This window comes from Nanorana parkeri, unplaced genomic scaffold, assembly GCF_000935625.1.
Source record: "Nanorana parkeri isolate BGI_ZX_2015 unplaced genomic scaffold, ASM93562v1 scaffold630, whole genome shotgun sequence".
Lineage (NCBI taxonomy): Eukaryota > Metazoa > Chordata > Amphibia > Anura > Dicroglossidae > Nanorana > Nanorana parkeri.
In genome coordinates this window covers 795,987-821,034 of record NW_017306898.1, presented here as the reverse complement: position 1 = coordinate 821,034, position 25,048 = coordinate 795,987, and the positions used below count along the sequence as shown (strand labels likewise).

The window sequence follows — 25,048 nt, the reverse complement described above, 5'->3', positions numbered from 1 at the left end:
CTCTCTAGGCCTGAAAGCAAAATGAGGAAAAATCTCCAAAAACAACAAATACAACAATCCTCTAATTAACCAGCACCAGACGAAGCCGAAGCACTAATTTTAAATGTAAAATCTCTAGTAGGAGTTTTCACAAAGCCGACTGCCTCTGCAACCACCACAGCACTGAGCCAATTCCTAAGCAACAGTGTTGTCACATCAGAGGAAGAAGAGCGAGTCACATGCACCTCCCTACCTGGAAGAACCACTTCTTGCGGCTGAATTGGGCAGCGGAAAGGCATGCATGCATGGCTGGCAAAGCCATCGATTGCTTTAACCTCCCTGGAGGTCTGATTATTTCATTTTTTGTTTCTATTTGTTTCCTCGTTTTTTTACTTTCAAATCTCCCGCCGGTTCCGCCCCCCTGCGACGCGGACGCTCGCAAGGGAACAGAACCCGGAAGGCGGATGCCGGCATCGGCCGGAGGACACAGCGAGGATCGTGGACAAGGTAAGACGCTACAGTGTAATCACGAGCGTGGCTCGGGGGATACCGCTTTTGGTAATGAAAATTAACCCCCGAGCCACACTCGGGATTACCGCCAGGGAGGTTAAAGAACAACTGCGGGCAAATAAAACCTTAACCCTTGTGGTGGGGCTACCCCTGCGCAGCAAGGGTTTAGTGCTCATTTTGTCTGGAGAGCTAAAATAACAGTTATACTCACACGAACTACGATCCCGGCTGGCTGTTATACCAGTCCCTTCAGCCTCGCTCCCCCTCTGCTTCAGCGGTCTAAGGTACAGTGAGTCATCATGTTCTATAAGGTCTATTAGACATGAGGACGCCGAGAGACATTCCATCACTGGAGTGGAGCGGGAACTAGGCTGAAGAGACTGGTATAGGAGTTAGGCAGTATCGTGGTCCGGGTGAGTATAACTCTAGTTATTTTAGCTCCCTAGAGAAAACGAGCACTTAACCCTTGCAGTGGGGGGGGGGTAGCCCCACTGCAAGGATTAAGATTTTATTTGCCCGGAGTCTGGATATGGATTGTCCGGAACATGTATGACTGATGCTTTGGGTTTTACTTTGTTATTTATGGACAAGTAGCACTCACATTTGGACAGGACACATGGCTCCAGGGAGGCTGGTCTCACCACAAACATGGTACCCCATAACTAGAGGACCCAGAGTTTGGAATCCCAGTAAATAAAGTCTTATGAGGGTGCCTGGCCAAGGTACTAAGAGTCCAAAAATCTTTTAATACTGATGTTGATTAATACAAAAAGACAAAAAACCGCAAACGCATTTCAGGGGCTCCATTCTTTAGGCCTTGTATCTGTCTTGTAGCCCTGAAGAAGGGGGGAGAACGTTGAGCCCGCAACATGCCTTGGCTGTTTTAGGTCTTCTTGTATGAATAAACATCACTATGAAGAGATGTTTGGACTCTTAATTCCTTGTTCTAGCACTCTTGTTAGACTTTCTATACCTGAATACAGATTGTGACGGGTCAACCTAAATATTCCCATATCTTAAACATAACATTTTTTTTAATATTATTACACCAAACCCAATGAGGGTGAACCATCTGCAGACAACACAGTGAAAAATACAAATGTTGCAAGAATAAAACAAAGACCCTTACCACAGGAGACGGGGACAGTGCTATGTTTCCTATGGATGCTTTGAGCTCATCCACCGATGCAGCACTTTTCAAGTCTTTGGCCTGGAGAGGCTTTATCCTGATGTTGAACTTCTTGCGAGACTCTTGCTCTTCCTCCGACTCACTTGAGGAGTAGAAGTGTTTTCCTTTGGTTGGTAAATCAAAGTTAAAGATCACTCGCGAATCTCTGAGTAATGTACTATAACAAAGACAGGCCGCATCCCACAAAGTCATGGTATAGGGAGAAAGCTAGATCTAGATGTTATTTGATCTTGAAAAAACCTGCAGGGTAAAACCACGCCTATACATTATGACCACCTACCTAAGATTGAGTAGATCCCCCTTTTGTCGCCAAAACAGCCCTGACCTGTCGAAGCATGGACTCCACTAGATCCCTGAAGGTACGCTGTGGTATCTGGCACCAAGTCGTCAGTAGCAGATCCTTTAAGTCCTGTAACTTTCAAGGTTGGGCCTCTATGGATCATACTGAGAATTTGGAGGCCAAGCCAACATGTCAAACCCGTTGTGTTCCTCAAACCATTTTTGCAGTGCGGCAGGGCACATTATCCTGCTCAAAGAGGCCACTGCCATCCGGGGATACCGTTTCCATGAAGGGGAAACCCAAGGTTTCAGCAATTTGAGTTACAGTAGCTTTTCTACATGGGCCAGCTCTGCTCCCCACGTGCATCAATGAGCCTTGGCCGCCCATGACTCTGTCGACGATTCACCGGTTATTCTTCCTTGGATCACTTGGTAGGTTCTGACCACTGCAGACCAGGAAGATTTCCACAAGAGCTGCAGTTTTGGCGTTGCTCTGACCCAGTTGTCTAGAAATCAGAATTTAGCCCTTTGTCAAAGTCACTCATATGCTTACACTTGCCCATTTTTTCTGCTTCCAACACATCAAATTTAGTGACTCTTCCAGGTGCCATTTTAATATATCCCCCCCACTTCCAGGTGCCATTGTAACATATCCCCGCTACTTTCAGGTGCCATTGCACTGAGATAATCAAGGTCATTCACTTCACTTCTCAGTGGTCAGAATGTTATGGCAGATCGGTGTATAGTCTGACTTGCTGCTACAGCTGTACACACCCTCATTTGCAGAAATCGTATTAATAGTGCTCACCAATTTGATAGGTGACTATAAGAAAAAAAAATGGTTGCTGAAGGTCTGTTTCCTTGTTCATAGTGAAGGACTATCCCTATCCCTGTCTTGTTCTGAAGGGCTATTCAAGAAGGTAAAAAAAGACAGATTTCAGGTAGCAGAACTCCAGTATTAGTTCTTAATTATAAAATGCCCGATACCTGTTCTTGCTGCAATACTCACCTCCTCTGCAGGCTCACTACTTCTTTCCGGGTTGGATGACACCCAACGCTATCTGATCCCCTTTTTGACACAGCTAAGTCCTCATGCAATCTTTGGCTCACAGTACTCCTGGACTGCAAAGCCCTCGCATGTCATTATGTTAGTGCCCCTCAGTCTATGAGGAAGGACGGCCGAGGAAACAGACTTGTGATGTCACCGGACTGGTCTGAACACTCATGGAAAAAATGTATAGGGTTTTTTTTAATTAAAATATATCAAAAGGGGGCATCTGGGAGAGGAGGGGCGGTGGTTGGGAAAGTAGTAATTATTTAAACTAATCCGTTGTTTTAAATACAGAATTGAATGAAAGGATCTCGTTATATATAGAATGTATATTTGCCTGGAGTTCAGCTACAACAGGGGTGGGCAACTCCGGCCCTTCAGCTGTGCTTTAACTACAAATCCCAACATGCCTCTGCAAGTCATGCCTGTAACTGTCAGTCTTGCAATGCCTCATGGGACTTGTAGTTCCACAACAGCTGGAGGGCCAGAGTTACCCACCCCCGAGCTATAAGGACGCATTTCACAGCTTTGGATTCCGGACATAATGCATGTATTTTCTGTAACAAAAGGATATCGCCAGGTTCAATGTCTGGTCTGCTACTGTATCCCTCCTCATCCACCTCTGGAGAATTCTGTAAAGATACAACAAACACATTTGTTTCTCCGCACACAGAAAACCTATATAGCTCACGTGAACACAGACCACTGGGAAAGGCAAACTTACATATCGCTCCCAGTCAATCTCTGCATAGAATCCATTTGGTGCCCCATTGGCTTTCTTCTGCAATATAGCAAAGAAAATGTCATGATTAGGTAGAACACTGACAGAGCAAACCGTCCAGACATTAAAGGTGCAGGAAGTCCGGATCCGGCTGACCTATGCTTCAAAAACAAAGCCCAACTATGATGAAATTAAAAATAAATTCAAACAGATCCCCCGCCGGTGTTAAAAATAAAAGAAGCAGCACCTGCTGCAATACTAAAGCTGTCCATATACCTATAGATTATCTGCCGATTTTCTATGATCAGATGGAAAAAGTGCAACAGATTCCCCTAAACTGTGTGGATGGAGGAATATCTCCCACTGGGCCAAGCTTCAGTATCTTGCTAGTCGGCTAGTAAATACCTGAACAATCTGATTGGATGCAGGCATTGTTCAAGTATTTTGAGAGCCAGCGGGGCCGACTAACAAGATACTGAAGATTGGCCCAGTGGGAGATTCCTCCATCCACACAGTTTAGCGTAGATGGGAGGTATCTGTTGCCCTTTCTCCATTTGAGCATAGAAAATGTATAGGTGTATGACCAGCTTTACCTTCCATCCTGAGCTGTCCCACACAGTAGTGTGTGAGGCAGTCTCAGTCCTCCGGGTTGAATGATGCTTAGCGTCACTCAGCATGGAAAACTGAGGAAATACTGTAAATATATAAATATAACTGTAAATAAATATATATATATATATATATATATATATATGCAAAAAAAATAATATTAGAATATTGCAGTGTGCAATGACACCTTTCTTATTGGACTAAAAAATATACAAAAAGGACAAGCTTTCGAGAGCTGACCTCTCTTCTTCAGGTCAGAAGCAATACTTAAGAATCAGTATTGCTTCTGACCTGAAGAATAGAGGTCAACTCTCAAAGTTAGTCCAATAAGAAAGGTGTCATTGCACACTGCAATACTCCGTTTTTTGTTGTTTTTTTACATCTGGTCTACTGGACTAATACAGCTTACCCATTTACATTACACTAATATATATATTAGGGCTGTGGAAATTAAAGATTAATTTCTCGATTAATCGTTAAACTTTTTGATCGATTACAATTATTTTGATCGCTAATGAAAACACCCCCCTCTCCGCCGACTCTCGGGAGTCCCGTCGGCGATCCGGTGACGTCACGGACATCGACGTCACCGGACTCCTTCCCCAAGTGGTTCCGTCGCCTAACGAAGGGAAGGGGGAGGAGTCCGGTGACGGCTAACGAAGGGAAGGGGGAGGAGTCCGGTGACGGCTAACGAAGGGAAGGGGGAGGAGTCCGGTGACGGCTAACGAAGGGAAGGGGGAGGAGTCCGGTGACGGCTAACGAAGGGAAGGGGGAGGAGTCCGGTGACATCGATGTCCGTTATCACGGCTTGAACTATCTTGCTTTGCATGTAATGAGTCTATCTCATATATTAGTTTCACCTTTTAAGTTGCATTAGTGAAATAAATGAACTTTGCACGATATTCTAATTATTCGAGTTTCACCTGTATATATACATACATACACACACACACACACACAATTATAAAAACACCCTATAATCCCTCTGGATCACAAATTAAAAAAAAAAAAGAGTTGTAGACAAGCTCCCATGTGGCTAGAAAGGAACATAGACGGTTACAATAAACAAAGAGGGACAAAAGGCCTTTACTTACACCGGGGTCTCGGTCTGGTGATCCCCTGTCAGGAAAAAAAACAAGAAGTTAATTAGGGGGAAAAAAAACGAAAAAAACTTATCAGATCCCAAAAGAGTAACAGAAGATGATTAATATGTTTTCCCGTTGGTAAGTCCCAAAAACGCTGCCAACACTTGAATACAGACAAGCCTCAGTTCAAAGTTCCCCAAATTTTTATAACACATATAAGCCTACATCATCACGCATACAACACAGAGGTCATTCAAGAAATTAGTGCAATACTTCTCATTGAACAAAGCTCATTTTACTTTGTAATTCACAGGTAATAGCCAAAAAGATTTCCAATTCTGTGTGGCTAGACTTGTAATGCCGGCACTCCTACTAGAAATCACAGCTCAGGCATTAAAGCAGAACTCTGGGGAACATTAATCTTAAGCCTTGCATTGGAGCTAAACCCCCCCCACCCCCCACACACACACACTGTAAGTTTGGTCTAGAGAGGAAAATAAAAAGGTATACTCACCCAATCCTCAGAGCCGACCAGCTGTGACAGTGCTCCCTCCAGCCTGTCACCTCTTCTGCTGCAGCGATGGAATGGCCCTTGGTGTCCTCACGTTCTCTACACAGTGTTTTGAATGTGATGACTCACAGATTAGGGCTGCAGCTAACGATTATTTTCATAACCGATTAGTTGGCCTTTTTTTAAATTTTATTAATCGGATAGAATAAAAACAAATACCATAATTTATTTAAAACAAAACACGCAAATGCAGCGTTACAGACCAAGTTTACGGTAGGCACATTTGATAAAATCGCACTGCAGTAGAACGCAGGGCATTGCAGTCCTGCGTGTTCCAGTGCGGGCGATCACACTGCGGAAGGGAAGTGCATTTGGGATCCGTTGAAATGAATGGCACGCAGGAATTAATTTTCCTACCTTTTATATAAGAGCAGGAAAACAGTAATAAAACTCATCCTCATAGAGCCCAACAATACAGAACCCTGATAACACTAATAAGAACCCTGCGTGTAGCAGCACAGAGGAGACCTCATCTTTTACAGCTTTCCGGTAATTCAAGGCATATTAGAACACAACACACGGGAGAGGTGACAACTTACGTGGAATCAGTGTCCTTTTCTTTCTTCCGTATACCAAACGCTTTCCTTGTACGTTTTTTCAGTCCTGTGGATGACAAAAGCAGATCATGAACACTCGTTATCTCACACTAGCGCACACTCACTCATAAGGCACAACAGTATATTAGCCGTCTTCTGAAAATCGGCGTCGCTGATTTCGGTGCTGGAAATGTTGCCATGTGCATTTTTGGCACAAAAGAAATGTTCAACACTAGAGCTGCAGCTAACGATTATTTTCAAAATCGGTTAGCTGATTATTGAGTTCGATTAATCGGTTAATCGGATCAACAATAAAATACATTTTTAAATATGGCTCCAGTGATGGACTACTAGTTTGTATTGAGATTGCAGTCCATCACAGGAGCAAGCTTGGAGCGGTGGAAGTAAAAAAGAAAAAAAATAGTATAATATAATATAATATAGTGAAAAGGAAAGTGTAAAATTATACAGCAATGAATGCAGAATGGCACCGACTATAGAGGACTACAAATGCCAGCAATAGTACATTATACAGCGCAATGCAGAATTCCGCCAGCTATAAGGTACTATTGCTGGGATTTGTTGTATTCCTCTATAGCTGGTGGTATTCGGCATTGCACCACTGTATAATGTATTAGTACTGGAATTTGTTGTACTCCTCTATAGCTGGTGGTATTCCGCATTACGCTGTATAATGTACTATTGCTGGCATTTGTAGTCCTCTATACAGCGCAGTGCAGAATATCACCAGCTATATTGGAATACAACGAATCCCAGCAATACATTATACATATAGTGTATAATGTATTGCTGGGATTTGTATTCCTCTATAGCTGATGGTACATTGCTCTGTATAATATACAGCACAATGTATAATATACAGCACAATGTACCATCAGCTATAGAGGAATACAAATCCCAGCAATACATTATAGAGCACCATGTGGGGGAAAGTGCAGGCTTACCTGAGCAGTCTTCCAGCAACTTGCTTCTGAGATCGGACCTATCGGCGCCTGTCATCCCCCCACACCTGCTCCTCCTTACTACATCTCCCCGCGTGCCTGTGCCGATCGTGGAGGTGGGCAGGTGGTGAGTGTGAGGCGGGAAGGAGGTGCGGCATGAAGAGCGTGGACGCGGGAGGGTCTGGCAGTGAGGAGCGTGAGGTGGGGAGGAGGTGCAGCGCGCCGCGTGTGTGGAACCGTGAACAGGGCCAACTGATCGGAAGCCAATTAATCGATTATTGAAAAAGTTGACAACTTTTTTAATAATCGATTATGTCGATTAGTTGTTGCAGCCCTATTCAACACACATGACTACTATGTGCAGGACTGTGTCGAGAGGACGCCGGAGCCGGACGAGTAGCTTCCAGGCCAGCCGTTGTAATTAAAACGGACGGCTGGAAGCTTTACATTCAAGTGACATCGCTTGTATTAGCTGCGCCCTTGGGGGGGGGATGCACAGATACCCACTACCGAGCATTTGGGAGAGTAATCGTGCAGTGATCTGTCTTTCTTACAGGAGGGGGCAGAGACAAGACCAGGTCACCCTGCACAAGGAGAGAGATCAGCAGTGACCAGTCTTTATTACAGGAGGGGGTGGAGACAAGACCAGTCACTCTGCACAAGGAGAGTGATCAGCAGTGACCGGTCTTTATTACAGGAGGGGGCGGAGACAAGACCAGTCACCCTGCACAATGAGAGAGAGCAACAGTGACCGGTCTTTATTACAGGAAGCTCCGAGTCTCACACGGGATTACTGCACAGCTCTGGAAGAAATACACAAAGCTCACCAAGATTCAAGTAGGAATACACATGGCTTTTGTATATTACCTATATATAAGAGCCATGTGTATTAGATAATATTTGCTTATCGCGGATTTCAGCTTCAATGCGATTTGGTGATGCTGGCGTGAGTCCTACTCATTTATGTGACTTTAACAAGCCTGCTATAAAAGATTCTTTCTAGCATGCTATGCTGACCAATACATTATGTTCTATTTTTGGACACTACGAGGCTCCTGGTTTTGAGACATTGGAAAGAAAGCAGCACAAGTGCTTGGCTTTGCCCCAAAGCATTGTGGGAGATGGGACTCAGCTGTTGAGTTCCATTCAGTAGGCCTCCATACAACAGCCAAGCCTCTCTCTCAGGAGACCTACATTAAGCCAACGCCGAATGGCAAATATTTCCTTTCCTTGATTAGAAGTTCCCTTTTAAGAATTTAAATAGCTGCAACTCTTGCACAGCTGAGGTCGCCACAAGTGCGGTGTGAATAGATCATGCATTGCAGTTATAAATCGCCAACTGACCCCCAAAAAATTGGAAAATTTGGGGTTGTTTCTAGTCATTCGATTCCCCACAGTCTTTTTTTTAAGATCTCTCAGGGATTGCAGTAACCAGGTCTTTGCATCACAAAACAAAAACACGCATGCCATATGAGAGTATACATGTATAATAGTGCGTGCTTGTAAGGTATCAGAAACACCACTGATATAGCACAACAGTAAGTTAGGACGACATCTTTATTTTATACATAAATATAAAAGAAAATTTGGATTGTGCATATGAAAACACTTAAAACCGTGATCCTTCCTTCATATTGGGGCATATAATCAAGACCTCCCTGATAGAGACACCAGCAATATTAATGACCATATCGAGTCCAAAAAATGCGATATCATGATGTCAAGGGGTGCCAATATTCCTCAACGCGTTTTGTGCCCAATATAGGGGGCTTCTTCAGGAGGAAGGAAGAGGGTGCTCTATATAGATAGATATACACGAAGGCCAGTATACAAATATATCATATTATGAAACATTGTAGCGTAGATATTACATTTATATAATAGATATATGACATTTAGGGAGAGGTGGACCTAATGTCCATTGGTAACTTAAATATTATATTTTTGGTATTCTCGGACCTCTGTGTACCTCAGCTCTTTTCTCCAAACGGTTGCCAAAACTGGTGACAACATTGCAGGGATTTTCCCTTTTGGTTTTTATAGACGCCTTTCTTCCTCCAAGTGGTCACACCAATGTAACAGGTCATTGGATATTCATGTGATGATACAATGCATCAATATGTAATATCTACGCTACAATGTTTCATAATATGATATATTTGTATACTGGCCTTCGTGTATATCTATCTATATAGAGCACCCTCTTCCTTCCTCCTGAAGAAGCCCCTATATTGGGCGCGATATGCATTGAGGAATATTGGCACCCCTTGATACCATGATATCGCATTTTTCAGACTCGATATGGTCTTTGGATAAGTCATTAATATTGCTGGTATCTCTATCAGGGAGGTCTTGATTGTATGCCCCAATATGAAGAAAGGATCACGGTTTTAAGTGTTTTCTTATGCCCAATCAAATTTTCTTTTATATTTTTGTATAAAATAAAGATGTCATCCTAACTTACCTTTGTGCTATATCAGTGGTGTTTGATACCTTACAAGCCCACATTATTATACATTTCCTCTTTGGGTGTGGTATCACTTCTGCTCCATATTTATCCCCAAATTCTATATATAGCATATGACCGTATGAATGTTACTCCCTTTTATTACAAAGCTAATAAATAATAAAGCTCAGCGCCAATGTAACTGGAGAAGTGCTTAACATCAATAACATCATTAAAACAATAATTTACACGGGGCTGGGGAGTGTTTCACAAAAGGTCTCTTGTAGCGGCATCCTGGAATGGTTTTAAGGCCATTCGGAATCGGCAATGGGAATGTAATGGGATTGCAAGGATGGAAAGATGCATGTCCGAATTCCTGCCCTGTAAGTGAGGTCACCTACACCAGGGATGGACCAATTTATATGGAAAATAGAAGCCAGTCTGTCCAATCCAGGAGCCATCCCCATTGACAACAACTCTCTGACATGCAGCATATGGGTAAATGTTTGTGGACACCGGACCATCTATAAGAGCTTGTTGGGCAACTTATTCCAAAACCACCACCAATGATATGGACTTTGCCTTCTTTGCTACTTTGGCAGCCTCCACTCTTCTGGGAAGGCTGTCCACAAAATCTGAAGCATGCGGGTCGGAATTAGAGCCCATTCAGCCAAAAGAACATTTGTGAGGTCAGGTACTGATGTTGTAGGAGTAGACCCGGCTCGCTATTAGCATAATAATTCATTCCAGTGTTCAGTAGAGTTGAGGTCACGGCTTTGTGGAGGACACTTGAGTTCCTCCACACCAAAGTTATCAAACCATGTCTTTATGGAGCTGGTTTTGTACACAGGGGCACAGTCATGCTGGAACAGAAAAGAACCTTCACCAAATTGTTATCACAAAGTTGGGAGCTCACAATTGTCTTTGTATTTCGGCATTGACAGTACCCAACACTGGAAACACTTAAACTCAACCATTTGGAGAGGTAATAGTCTGGTGCCCATGAAGTTTTGGTCAGTGTATTACACAATTTGGGGTACTCAAATCATATACTGCAGGGGGTGGACAAATTGATACAGGATGTAGGAGTATAGCTTTTTTATGCGGTACCATCAGGATTATTTTTGAGGAGCCGGCTCCACTGACAACAACTAGAGCAAACCTCAAACATTGGGTGCCAGCTGTAATTCTAAAGCAGCATTGGCAAGCTGGCTCCCGGGATTTGTCCAGCCCTGATATATTATATGTGCTGCATGCACAGTAGCCGTGAGGAGAAAGTCGTTGCCCTATGTTGAAGCTGTTAATGAGCAGTTTGGGCTAAACAGGCAAGTGGTAGTGAAGCCCAAACAGAAAAGTCATCATGGTCCCTCTACTTTAGAGATGCACCGATACCGTTTTTTCAGTATAAAAGTACAAGTACCAATACTTTGCTTTCGGTAGTCATCGATATCGAGTACCTATACCGATGTTTCCGCTGGCATGGAGCTGGCTTTCCGGGTAATCTAATTGCCAGAGAGGTTGGCTCCATGTTGTCTGGCCGGCTCAATGCTGATTGGCTGGGAAGCCGGCTTCCCGGCCAATCAGGAAGCCAGGTGACAAGTAATGACCTGCCTCCCAGCTTCCCGATTGGCCGGGAAGGCAGATTATTACTCGCTGCCCAGCTTCCTGATCACACGGGAAGCTGGCTCCATGTTCCCCTGCGACACTGCCGGAAGTTCCGGTATCGGAGCATTTGGGCAAGTACAAGTACTCGCCCAAATATTCGGTATCGGCACCGTTACTAGTATCGGTGCATCGACATAGACTGGGGTTGTTTTAGTCTTGGAGATCAAAGCTCTATAGGTTGCCCTTTTAGAACGGTCTGTCTACCGTATCAGTAAACAGGTAATAGCATATACAAAAACAGGGATCGGGCTGCCTTCTAAGGGAAGACAGTCTAAGGGTTAACTAAAGATCGGGACAGACCAAATTGGAAAATCGTACAAAAACTTTATTAGTACATATCAAAGCACCACCAAACACCTAACAGCACCACCAAACGCCTAACAGCACCACCAAACACCTAACAGCACCATTAAAATCACAAAAATGTACTCACTGTAAATCCATTTGGTTCTGGATAGTAAATATAGACCCTATTTTTCGGCACCTTTATATCAAGACCTTTTGGGTAACAGCTTTTAAGTTGCAATAGTACATACTCCTGTTGGATAAGCATTAATCCCAGGCTTGTCATATATGACATTCATTTGTGGACTGATGTAGCTTGCAGCTCGCCACCTTGCTTGATTTAGATATGCCTGTATTCAGTATGGAGTGTTACATAGTAGCTCTTTTGATAGACTGTATTCCCACTGAGGGGAGATTTTGATAGTTTGTAGACAGTAAATTGTCAGAGCGTTTCCAGACTATCGATTTGCTCCTTCCCTGTGTCAAATCCTCGATCTAACATATGTTGTTTCAAGGAGGATTCTCTCAGTCCTGATTTTTTATCATGTGTGTATCATGTTTCAGGTGTTAGTGTGTTTTGGTTGGGTGAGTATACCGTATTGGTTAGATTTTTTTCCCCCTTAATGTTTCCAAAGTACGGGGGGAGGTTTTGTCTTATGTGAAAAAAGCACATAGAATAAACGCAATGTCAACGTTCCTACTCAGGTATCCTGTTTGTTCTTTTTGGAGATATCCTCTTTTGATTTTTCCGAAGTTTACGTAACCTATTCCTCCTCCTTGTCATAGAGTCCAGCGAATGCCTCGGGTGTGTATGGAGGAAGGTCAGCAATATCTCTCAGAAATTCAGACACCGTTGGCACACTCTTAGTGGTTAGAGATGTGCACAGAGAAGCCACAGGTAATTTGGGAGCCGGAAAAAGAGTGCTGTAGGTCTAGACATTAGACACGCGTTTCGCCCCTCCCCAGGAGCTTCGTCAGGACGTCCTGACGAAGCCCCTGGGGGAGGGGCGGAAAGCGTGACGCTGCATACTGAAATGTTTGGATGACCCAGAGAATGTCGGACATCCTGTTCTAATGTCTAGACCTACAGCACTCTTTTTCCGGCTCCCAAATTACCTGTGGATTCTCCGTGCACATCTCTAACCACTAAGAGTGTGCCAACGGTGTCTGAATTACTATGAGATATTGCTGACCTTCCTCCATACACACCCGAGGCATTCGCTGGACACTATTAAAAGGAGGAGGAATAGGTTACGTAGCCTTCGGAAAAATCAAAAGAGGATATCTCCAAAAAGAACAAACAGGATACCTGAGTAGGAACGTTGACATTGCGTTTATTCTATGTGCTTTTTTCACATAAGACAAAACCTCCCCCCGTACTTTGGAAACATTAAGGGGGAAAAAAATCTAACCAATACGGTATACTCACCCAACCAAAACACACTAACACCTGAAACATGATACACACATGATAAAAAATCAGGACTGAGAGAATCCTCCTTGAAACAACATATGTTAGATCGAGGATTTGAAACAGGGAAGGAGCCAATCAATAGTCTGGAAACGCTCTGACAATTTACTGTCTACAAACTATCAAAATCTCCCCTCAGTGGTAATACAGTCTATCAAAAGAGCTACTATGTAACACTCCATACTGAATACAGGCATATCTAAATCAAGCAAGGTGCCGAGCTGCAAGCTACATCAGTCCACAAATGAATGTCATATATGACAAGCCTGGGATTAATGCTTATCCAACAGGAGTATGTACTATTGCAACTTAAAAGCTGTTACCCAAAAGGTCTTGATATAAAGGTGCCGAAATAAATAGGATCTATATTTACTATCCAGAACCAAATGGATTTACAGTCAGTTAATTTTTGTGATTTTAATGGTGCTGTTAGGTGGTGGTGTTTGGTGGTGTTTTGATATGTACTAATAAAGTTTTTGTACCATTTTCCAATTTGGTCTGTCCCGATCTTTAGTTAACCCTTAGACTGTCTTCCCTTTGAAGGCAGCCCGATCCCTGTTTTTGTATATAGTATCGGTGCATCCCTACTCTACTTCTAGCAGGTATGCTTCAGGCTACAAGAAACCCTGTGCTGAAGGTATCAGCAATGTTAAAACACCTGAGCGATCTATGACCACGTGGCAATCGTGCACGATACCGCGCGTATTGCTGTGTGGTTACGGAGTCGCCTACCGCCGGCAATCGTGCTGGCTAAAACAGTCACAAAAAAAAGGTACATGTACAGTACCTTTTTTCTGAGCTTGCCGCATGGATGTAACCCCCATTGAAATCAATGGGTCCATGCGACAATCGCGACAATCGCTGTGTGCAATTGTGCACGATCCCGAAATGCGTGTCCCAGATCGCACAGGTCTGTAGCGGCCCTTAATGTCTGGTTAACATTATAGCCCCAGCCCTGCCATTAAGATCTATTATTCAGCACTTCCAGTCTGGAGAAGTTCGGGGCATCGAAGAGAGTTGCTTTGTAAATTCTTGCTTAACATGAATGTGATGTCATTTACAAACCGACATTACCAAACGGCTGTGTGTACCGGGCCTTGTGTTGTCACAGAAGTAAAAGCGACATTACAGCGACGTGTAGCAATGCATTTAAGCACAATCCATTATTGCATACCTGCAGGAAAAGCACACATGACACCCTCATTAATATTTCAGCTGAATACATTTACAACCGCAGATGTCTACATGTTCCAGAGTGGGGTTAAAAGGTGAGGTGAGCCGAATCCATGCAGCCGGATTAAAAGTGAAGAGAGGGTTGGAAAAGTCAAGCCTAGCCCAACCCTGTCCTTAGAGAACTATGGGGTTAAGGCTTTTCCCCATAGTTCTCCATAGGGTAACGGGAGGACACAAACTAGCGTCCTCCCGTCACCCAAAGCTCAGTATATAGCGAGCTACAGCCCGCGGTATACTGAGACGCCGCAGCTGAAGCGGATCCCGACAATTGTGCCGGGATCCGCCCAGCTGCGTGACTGACAGCTGGCTCTGCCTATCTAGAGGCAGAGCCAGCTGTACCCGCCCCTCCCCCGTCCGTTCCGCCAGTCAGCGCTGGAGGATCGGAGGGGGGAATCCAGCCCCTCCCCTGTCAGAGAGCCGTGACAGAATCGAGAGGTGAGCGAACGCCGGTATGTGTTCGCTCACCTCCCGATCTACTGAGCCGACCTGTGACAGTCTCATTGTCACAGGTCGGCTAGAACTATGAGGTGAGTGAAAAGCACTCGCCTCATAGTTCTCCTTTAAAACCTACCTCCGGGTTCTTAGGAATTAAAATGGTCTCCTCACCTAACCCCACAACTTTTTGTAGGGGACCGGTAAGTCACTGTGATGCCTTAACAAGTGGTCCCATGATAGCTGGCGGACCGCTCCTCTCCTGTGCTAGAATGCAGGCGGGGACTCCTAACGTCAACCACAGCCCACTGTTCAGGCACTTCCTGTTATAAGGTAACAGCACTCCATCTCCCAAATTTGTTCCTGCATTGTTACCCTATCACACGGGTTTTCAAAAGGAGACTGTGGCCGTTTCATCACACATTAGGTCAGGTTCACACTTGCGTCATCCGTGACCGCGCGGCGATCATGCACGAAACCGTGCGGATTGCCGTGCGGTCACGGAGTCGCACACCACCGCTGATCACAATGGTGGTGCCATTCTTTTCTAATGGCACCCCAGTCCTGTCGGGCAGGTCGCACAATATCCCGCCTGTGTAATTTTAAAAAAAAAACGCGTGTCGCAAAAAAAGGCACATGTGCCTTATTTCAGCTGCGCAGATGTCACCCCATTGAATTTAATGGGGACGCACAGCAACCGCTGTGTGCACTCGCACATGATCGCACAGTCCGGGGATCGCCCGGGTCTGCACCAGCCCTTAGATGGATGGTCCACTGTTCTCACCATGAAGAACCCTTCTGTGGGGGCTTGTTCACACCATGTCCAGACCAGAAAATTTTTTGTTTGTATCTAAAATGCATTTCAATGTATTGCTATAGTATTTCGGGGCTCTGTTCACATCAGTAACAGTTCGTGTGCAGGGGGTAAAAATGATGTATGCACTATTTTTTTCTGGTCTGGAATGCACCAAAATGTATGTAAGCACATACAAACCGCATACAAATGCACTGGACCGCACCTGAAAGCCCATTTCAAGCTGAAAATATGCACTGGAACATGTCAAAATGCACTGCAGTACATATGCAGAAATGCATCCAGATCTGGTCAGGACATGGTGTGAACAAGTGCTGAGAAATGCCATGCAACCATTGCTGAAATGCATGTAGGTAGGAAGAGGCTGCAGGAGATTAGCAGCCATGATATGTAACAAAGGATGAGAAAAAAAGTTAAAAATTAAGTTTCATTAAAAAAACTAAAACCAGAAAACTGCGGCTAGTCCTTTGCTTGCCTTTAACCAACCCTTCCTCCCACCAATAGGACTAACATGGCATTATTTCTCCCACCAATACCAACAGTGAGACACTATGCCTTCCAATGACAACCACTGAGGGGTGCTTTGACTCCCACTCAGGGCCGCTATGCCTCCCACTCACGGCCGCTATGCCTCCCACTCACGGCCGCTATGCCTCCCACTCACGGCCGCTATGCCTCCCACTCAGGGCCGCTATGCCTCCCACTGACACCACTGAGGGGCACCATTTCTTTCAATAACACCATTGATGGGTCCACTGTTCCTTCCACTGGCACCCTTGATGGGTCCACTGTTCCTTCCACTGGCACCCTTGAGGGACATTATTCCTTCCACTGGCACCCTTGAGGGACACTATTCCTTCTACTGGCACCCTTGAGGGACACTATTCCTTCTACTGGCACCCTTGAGGGACACTATTCCTTCTACTGGCACCCTTGAGGGACACTATTCCTTCTACTGGCACCCTTGAGGGACACTATTCCTTCTACTGGCACCCTTGAGGGGCACTATTCCTTCTACTGGCACCCTTGAGGGGCACTATTCCTTCTACTGGCACCCTTGAGGGGCACTATTCCTTCTATTGGCACCCTTGAGGGACACCATTCCTTCCACTGGCGCCCATTGATGGGGACACTATTCCTTCCACTGGCACCCATTGATGGGGACACTATTCCTTCTACTGGCACCCTTGAGGGGCACTATTCCTTCTACCGGCACCCTTGAGGGACACTCCTTCTACCGACAACATTAAGGGGCATATTTCCTTCCACTGACACCATGAGGGGACACTATTCCTTCCACCAACTTTACTGACACCACTGAGCAAACTTTGTTTGCCATGAAGCCAATAGGCAGGAAATGGAGCCTGCATATTAATATAATTATACAGGATGTATATAGTGCCAACAGTTTGCGCAGCGCTTTACAATATAAGGAAGACATTACAATCACAATACAATTCAAGACAGGATGGTAAGGAGGGCCCTGCCCCTGAGGGCTTACAATCTAAAAGGGAAGGGGAAGTGATAGATGAGGAGCTAGAAATATGGCTGCCCCCATATACACATATAAACTCTACATAGGTACAAATAATGATTGATGTATTTTATAGACACAAAGAAAACAATAAAAGGATTATAATTTCCCCTTTAACATGCTAGTTCGCCGTCTTACACTGTACAATCGCCTGTCTGTATTTACATTTTTGTATATATGTATGCACCAAAATAAGTATCCGCGCGCTCCTCCCCCCGACAGGAAAAAGCCGTTAAAACAATTACTGAAAATAGTCCGGCCGAGAACCCGATTCTTCATTTTGTTTCACAAAAACAAAACTATTGACTTCACACCCACCGAAAGATCAATGCGGCTTTCGTCTGCCTCTTTCTGAATGACGGCTGCCAGTGAAGTGCAACCTAACACAGAGCAAAGAGTGACCGGCCAAAACAATACAGCTTGCGATGCATACGGGCCGATCACATCCCTTCTGCTGCATGTCAGTACCGGGTAAAACAAGGGGAGAAACCTGCTAGTACAAGACAATACACTGCAATCAAAGTCTAGGGTTTTTTCTTAATAAGTAGCGCACCAATTTAAAGCTGAACTCCCAGATGAGCAAATATTGTCCTCATACAAGCGTCATGTGTATTCTTCCTTGAATCTCGGTGAGCTTTGTGTATTTCTTCCAGATCTGTGCAGTAGTCCAGAGCGAAACTTGGGGCTTCCTGAAATAGGGACCGGTCACTGCTGCTCTCTCCTTATGCAGGGTGACTGGTCTCGTCTCCGCCCCCTTCTGTAGTAAAAAAACAGTCGCTGCTCTCTCCTTGTGCAGGGTGACTGGTCTAGTCTCCGCCCCCTCCTATAATAAAGACCACTCACTGCTGCTCTCTCCTTATGCAGGGGGACTGGTCTCGTCTCCGCCCCCTCCTATAATAAAGACCACTCACTGCTGCTCTCTCCTTATGCAGGGGGACTGGTCTCGTCTCCGCCCCCTTCTGTAGTAAAAAAACAGTCGCTGCTCTCTCCTTGTGCAGAGTTACTGTTGCTCTCTCTCCTTGTGCAGGGTGACTGGTCTTGTTTTTGACCCCTTCTTCAGTTTTCTGCAGGCAGCCTGTAAAACCTAAGTCTGGGTTTCTGCAAAATGTACCCATGCAGCGGGCACTGCTGGTCCTGCAATGTACTTGGGAAAGCTGCAACTGGATAAGCAGTGAAAAGGATAAGCTCAGGACGACTGGTCATGCAGGGGGGAGGAAGCCTATGGGAGTGAGGAATAAAACAAGTATTCCATCATTTTCCGATTCCCTTAAACTAAACAAGCATTAACCCATGCATAGTGTGGGCGCATGTGTGAGGTTGCAGGGGCACAGAATGAGTTAATTTTACATCAGGCCATAGTGGGCCTTTAAAGTGGACCTTTACCCCTTTCACTAAAAATCACCTCAGCACTCAGCTCTGCATCCCGATATGAAATCCTCTCACATTCATTAGTTAAACATATTTTTATTTTACTTACAATGATTGTTTTTCCACTTCCTGGTCCTCTTGGGCATTAGTGATGTAATCTGTGCCCAACGCATTGCATCCTGGGAAGGTTACATCAGCAGAGCATTGCTGGATCTCATGGAAAGGCATTTTGCTCCCCTGAGATGATGTGCATGGTCACATGTCCTAGTCACATGTGTCAGAGTTCCAGGAAGTAAAGGGAGATCTAATAACCCGCACTAAGTAAAAGAAATAGCCACTGTGAGAAGAATAGGGAGGAAAAGAAAAATAAGGTATGCAAAGAATACAAAGCCGGCAATTTATCCAGAAGTGTCCGTTTGTAGATTGTCATTACTAATCACTGATCAATCAAGAAGCCGGGAGCTGGGTAATGATATGCCGCCCGGCTTCCTGATTGGTCAGGAAGCCAGGCTGCCTAGCAACAAGTGAAGCCAGCTTCTTAGCCAATCAATCAGGAAGCCAGCAGGCGTGTCATAACCACCGCCCAGCTTCCTGATTGCAGGGGAAGCCGGCTTCATGCTCCCTCGCGGAACTGCTCCAGTAGTTCTGGTATCGGGGGTAAGTATCAGAGCATTTGGGCGAGTACTAGTATCCGTGCATCCCTAGTTAAGATAATAAAGAAGAGTTCCGGCAGCTTTTTCAGCATTCACTAAAGTACAACTAATGGCTCCTGATTGACGGTCTAAAACCTGAAGTCTGAACATCTAAACTCTGAAAGTCCAAAATCCAGTAACTACGAGATGCACAAGCCTCATATAACAAACAAAAAACGTCCTTTACCTTCCCTGACTGAGCCAAATTCTCCTTCATTTGTGTCTCACACGCTCCCCCCTCCCAGACACTGTAGCTCACAGTGGGAGAGTCTCAGCAACAGAGACAGCTGTCAATCACAAAAGCAATGGGCAGGGTTAGGTGTGACCAGGAGCTGATTGACAATCTACAGCAGGGGTGCGCAATTCCAGCTCTCCAGCTGTTGTTGAAACATACATTGCAAGACTGACAGCTATAAAAGGCAAGACTCCCAGAGACAGAGGCATGCTGGGATTTGTAGTTAAAGCACAGCTGGAGGGCCAGAGTTGCCCACCCGTGAGCTACAGGCTTGTGAATCAGCAGTGACAATGCCGACAGTCATGCCCACCTGCAACATCTTCTCATCACAATGTAGTGCAAATAGGAAGAGGCTACATGAGGGTGACAACACTGCTCTGAACTCAAGAGCAGTGCAGCATTGTACTCCCCCTATCGCAGGAAGCTGCATTAGGTGATTAACAGGTATTTGTGGGACTTTGCAAGGGGAAAACTGTACAGAAAACTTTCTATTTAATGCAGAGAACTGAGTCAACCAATGATTGTGATGCTGCTAAAGTAGGCCGGAGCATAAAGGAGTTAAAGAGCCAGGGAACATGTACATACAATATAATAAGATATATAAAAAAATATAATAATAGAATTAGCTAAAAAATAAAAAAAAGGTACCGCGCCGGTGTACAAAGTGTAGCAGAGGTACAAAGACAGGTAAACTACTGGCCTTGTTCCATTATATATATATTGGGGATGCAACGATATATCGGCCGCTGAAACATATCGGCCGAAAATGGCACTTTTGGCTAAATGCCGAAAGTGCCATTTTCCTGCCGATACAGGAGAGAAAGTGTCACAGGAGGCCGAACGATGCGGGAGGAGAGCGCTGTGAGTGGCCGCTGTCTCTCCTCCCACACTGTCAACCTCCTATCACAGTCCGGCAGAGCGGTGTGTGGGCGGGACAGCCCGCGCTGTCACAGGAGGCTGAGCTCTCCACCACGCAACTCTCGCTCAGCCTCCTGTGACAGCTGTCAGGATGGAGAGCGGGTACAAGCAGTCAGTGATCAGTGATCGCTGAGTGTTTGTAGATAATTGAGGACAGAGTATGGTTACTATATCCTCAATTATGAATGAATGGGAAGTGATCTACATCCCCTCCTGTCCATTCATGATTGTAGTTATAGTAACCATACTCTGTCCTCATGTTATGAATGAACAGGAACACTCAGTATAGAGGATTCCTGTTCATGGAAAACAGGGGACACAGAATACGAGATTGACAGCTCTGTGTCCTCAATCTCTTTTTCTATTTTAAAAGGGAAATATAAGGGGTCTGTTTAGATCCCTAATATTTCCCCGAAGCCCCTAAAATTAAAGTAAAAAAATAAAAATATTTAATACAAAAATGAATAAAAATTAAAAAATTAAAACGTTTATAAAAATAAAATATAAAAAAAATTAAAAACACACATCTTCCGTTACTCGGTAATTGGTATCGGCGAGTACCGAAAAAAATTTATCGGTACTCGGTACCAAAATACCGGTATCGGTGCATCCCTACGCAGGACCATTCGGGGTTTACGTATTGTCAACTGGCGACCAGTGCCCACGGTGATTCTGTGGCGCCCCTTGAGATTGCTTCCTTTTAAAGCCACAATTACATTATAATATATTGTCCTCATATACGCATTTTTCCAGTACGCAATCCTATCCACAAAAGACAACCTTGAGTCATCGCCATGGCAACCCGAAATGCTGAGCAGATAATCATTATGACAAAAGGCATATTTAATACATCAGACGGGGGAGCTTCTTCTCCAATACAGTCTGTCTCTATAGGAGGCAGGAAGGTCTCCTTTATGGAGCAGAATTATTTTCACAGTCTGGGTTTGAGTCGAGCTTTTAGGTTTTATTTCTTATAGAAGAACTCTATGATTTTGAGAAATTCATATCATATTTGCCGTGCAGGGATGACCCCCAATGCAAGGGTTTATTTTGAAAAATCCTGGCGTTCTCCTTTAAGAGTACTCGTTTTGCTCGTGAAAAAAAAAAAAAAAGGTATACTCACCTGATCCTCTGTCCTACCTGGCTGCTAGACTGGTCACGTCTAATGCAGGTACATTGTAGGCGAGGACGTCGAGGGACATTTGAAGACACAAGGAGATCTCACCGCTCCGATTCTCCGGCCACAATCGTGTTCTGGAGCCACCAATGGTGCTGGTCAAACGGGCGTTCTCACCTCCAACCGATTCCGTGTCTAGACGGGCCGCACTCCAAGGATCTCCAGTAATAATCCAAACTTTATTGAAATCCACAAGGAAATGTCAATATAAGGATATACACCAACGCGTTCCACCCAGAGGTTTATTCATAGAGATGACCTCTATAAATAAGCCTAACGGTTTATGGAGATACTCGGAGTGCGGTCTGTTTGGACACTGACGTCAAGGGGCATACTACAGCCAGAGTGGCGCGGAAGAGAGGCGAGTGCTCACTGCCACAAGACTGAGGGTCAGGTGACTTTCTTCTTTACCTTCACCCCCTACACCAAAGATGCCAATCTTGACAGATACAATAGTAAATCTACTCCCGTGACTAGGGATGCACTGATACTAGTATTGGTATCGGTGCGGATGCTGAGTATTTGGGTGAGTACGCGTACTAGCCCATATGCTCCAATGCCTAGTCCGATACTTGAGCTTCCGGTATCAGGAAGCCGGGCAGCGCGTCATTACACGCTGCCTGGCTTTCTGATTGGCCGGGAAGCCGGCTCCATGCTCGCTTGTCACTTGTGCCCGGCTTGGCCAATCAGGAAGTCGGGCGCCGTGTATTGATGTGACGCCCAGCTTTCTGATTGGCCACGTTGCCGGCTTCATGCTTCCTCATCACCTCATGACGAGGGAGGATGGTGCCGGCTTCCCAGCCAATCAGGAAGCCGGGCACCGCGTCATTACACAGCGCCCGGCTTCTTGATTGGCCAGAAAGTCAGCTCCATGCTTTCTCATCACCTACTGACCAGAAGCATGGGGACCGCTTCCCTGCTAATCGGGAAGCCGGGTGGCGAGTCTTTACACACCGCCTGGCATCCTTAACCTCCTTGGCGGTATTCCCGAGTGTGGGGAATATCGGGGGTTCATTTTCAGTACCACAAGCAGTAACCCCAAGCCACACTCGGGATAACAGCGTAGCCATGATCCCCGCTGTGTCCTCTGGCCGATGCCGGCATCCATCCCTTGCGAGCGTCCGTGTCGCAGGGGGGCGGAACCGGCGGGAATTTTAAAAGTAAGAAAAAAAAAAAACGAACAAAAAAAGGAAGAAAAAAATAAAATAATCAGACCGCCAGTGAAGTTAATGGGACTTCCGGTATCAGTGCATCCCTACCTGTGACCCCAAGAAAAACATTTGGCTTTACTTCTCTTTCAAAGTCTAGCTCAAGCCAACGCTACTCTCTCCACAGGGAGACAATGCTGCTGTGCAAGGGAGGCTACGATGCACCTCCATGGATACAGTGGGGCAGCGAGTGTAGACACCCTAAGGCACCGTTCACACCTAAATGTCAGAGTGCGACAGGCGTTTTTCAGGCTTTTGAGCCTCTTTAAGCGCGCCAACACATTTTCCCCATGTTCTTCAGCTTGTGCTGTCCTCCGTTTTGCTCCCCGGTGGGGTTTTTTTTGCAGAGGAAGGCTGGCTCTTGTGAGACCACATTATCATAAATTGTGCAAAACCGCTTGTGTCGTTCCTTTCCATTGAAGTCTATGGGGCCAAAAGGGCAGAAATCTGCAGGAAAGTTGCTTGCGCACTTTTTTTGGCCACGGGCGTTTTGCTACGAGTGATGTAACGCTCAGGTGCGAACATGTGCCATAGAAAACAATGTGATTCCTCGTTTTAAATGTTTTGTAGCTCCAACTTTTGAACTACAAAACATCTAGGTGTGAATGGGAATTCGAAGAATTGTTACTGGCCAGATCACTAGATGACAAGAAAACCAATGCAGCCGCCACATCTAAGGACAGGTAATCTGCAATATATTACGTTTTTGTTCTTGGGTTCAGATTAGGTATGCATCGGTACCGATATCGAGTATTTGGGCGAGTACTCGTACTCGCCCAAATGCTCCGATACTTGCCTCCGATACCTGAACTTCCGGTCAGAGGGAGGCAAGTGCTGAGGGAGCAAGGAGCCGGCTTCCTTTCCAATCAGGAAGCCGGGTAGTGGGTTATGACCCGCCTCCCGGCTTCCTGATTGGCTATGAAGCCAGCTTCACTTGTTGCTAGGCAGCCTGGCTTCCTAACCAATCATGAAGGCGGGCGGCACGTAATGGCCCGCCTCCTAGCTTCCTGATTGGTCAGGAAGCCAGGGTGCCTAGGAACAAGCGAAGCTGGCTTCCTAGCTAATCAGGAAGCCGAGAGACAGGTCATGACGTGTCGCCTGGCTTCCTGATTGGCTATGAAGCCAGCTTCACTTGTTGCTAGGCAGCCTGGCTTCCTAACCAATCAGGAAGCCAGGTGGCATGCCATGGCCCGCTGCCCAGCTTCCCGATTGGCCTCAGAGTGTCACAAGGGAATGTGAAGCCGGTGTTCTTACAATAGAACACCGGCTTCCCAGGCAATCAGGAAGCGGGGTGGCAGGTAATAAAGATAGGCCAATGGTACCTCGGGATACTGGTATCGGTATTGGAGAGTACCGAAATTTTTTTTATTGGTCATCGATACAGAAAAACCGGCACGTCATGACTCACCTCCCGGCTTCCTGATTGGTCAGGAAGCCACGCTACCTAGCAACAAGTGACACCGGCTTCTTAGCCAATCAGGAAGCGGTACGGCACCTCATGACTTGCCACCCTGGCTTCCTGATTGTTCAGAAGGCCAGGCAGCCTCGGCACGTAAAGCCGGTGTTCTTTTGCTAAAACGACTTCCTGATAATCTGGGCACACATAGGTCAGGTTGAAAAAAGACGCATGTCCATTGAGTTCAACTAGTGCCACACGGCACCGGTACTCGGCGAGTTCTGGGGGGGAAAAGTATCGGTACTCGTAACCGACAAACCGGTATCGCAGCATCCCTAGTTCAGATAGACTTTACCTTCCATATATAAAACCTCCTGTGAGCAAACAAAATTGTAAAAAAATACAAAATGTGGAGCCCTTTAAACCCTGGTTACAAATACTAAAGGAGTCGGCAACTTCAGCACTCTAGCCACTGTGGAACTACAAGTCCCATAAGGCACTGCAAGACTGACAGCCACAGGCATGACTTGGGGAGGCAGAGGCATGATGCTGAGGTTGCCTACCCCTGTACTAGAGTCCATCCATGAAAATGGGATCACTAATGGATCACAGGCTGGCCTTCCAAATCCTCACCTTGATTTCTTGGCTGCGACCACCCACAAAGCGATTGGTGTGCGAGCAA

General features: G+C 45.5%; 1 protein-coding gene and 1 long non-coding RNA gene across 2 annotated transcripts in view; both read right to left on the bottom strand.

Moving 5' to 3' along the window:
* LOC108792341 overlaps positions 1-589 on the bottom strand; it is a 7,182-nt gene extending 6,593 nt beyond the window's left edge. The window contains exon 1 of the long non-coding RNA XR_001941560.1: positions 510-589. This is a non-coding gene — a long non-coding RNA (uncharacterized LOC108792341). The remainder of the gene's footprint in view (positions 1-509) is intronic.
* SGIP1 (SH3 domain GRB2 like endophilin interacting protein 1) overlaps positions 1-25,048 on the bottom strand; it is a 115,698-nt gene that overhangs the window by 75,407 nt on the left and 15,243 nt on the right. Inside the window, exons 2-6 of the mRNA XM_018563096.1 lie at positions 6,534-6,597; positions 5,433-5,457; positions 3,733-3,789; positions 3,583-3,640; positions 1,619-1,791 (exon numbers count right to left, since the gene is read on the bottom strand). Coding sequence (XP_018418598.1) covers positions 1,619-1,791; positions 3,583-3,640; positions 3,733-3,789; positions 5,433-5,457; positions 6,534-6,597 — 377 coding nt within the window. The remainder of the gene's footprint in view (positions 1-1,618; positions 1,792-3,582; positions 3,641-3,732; positions 3,790-5,432; positions 5,458-6,533; positions 6,598-25,048) is intronic.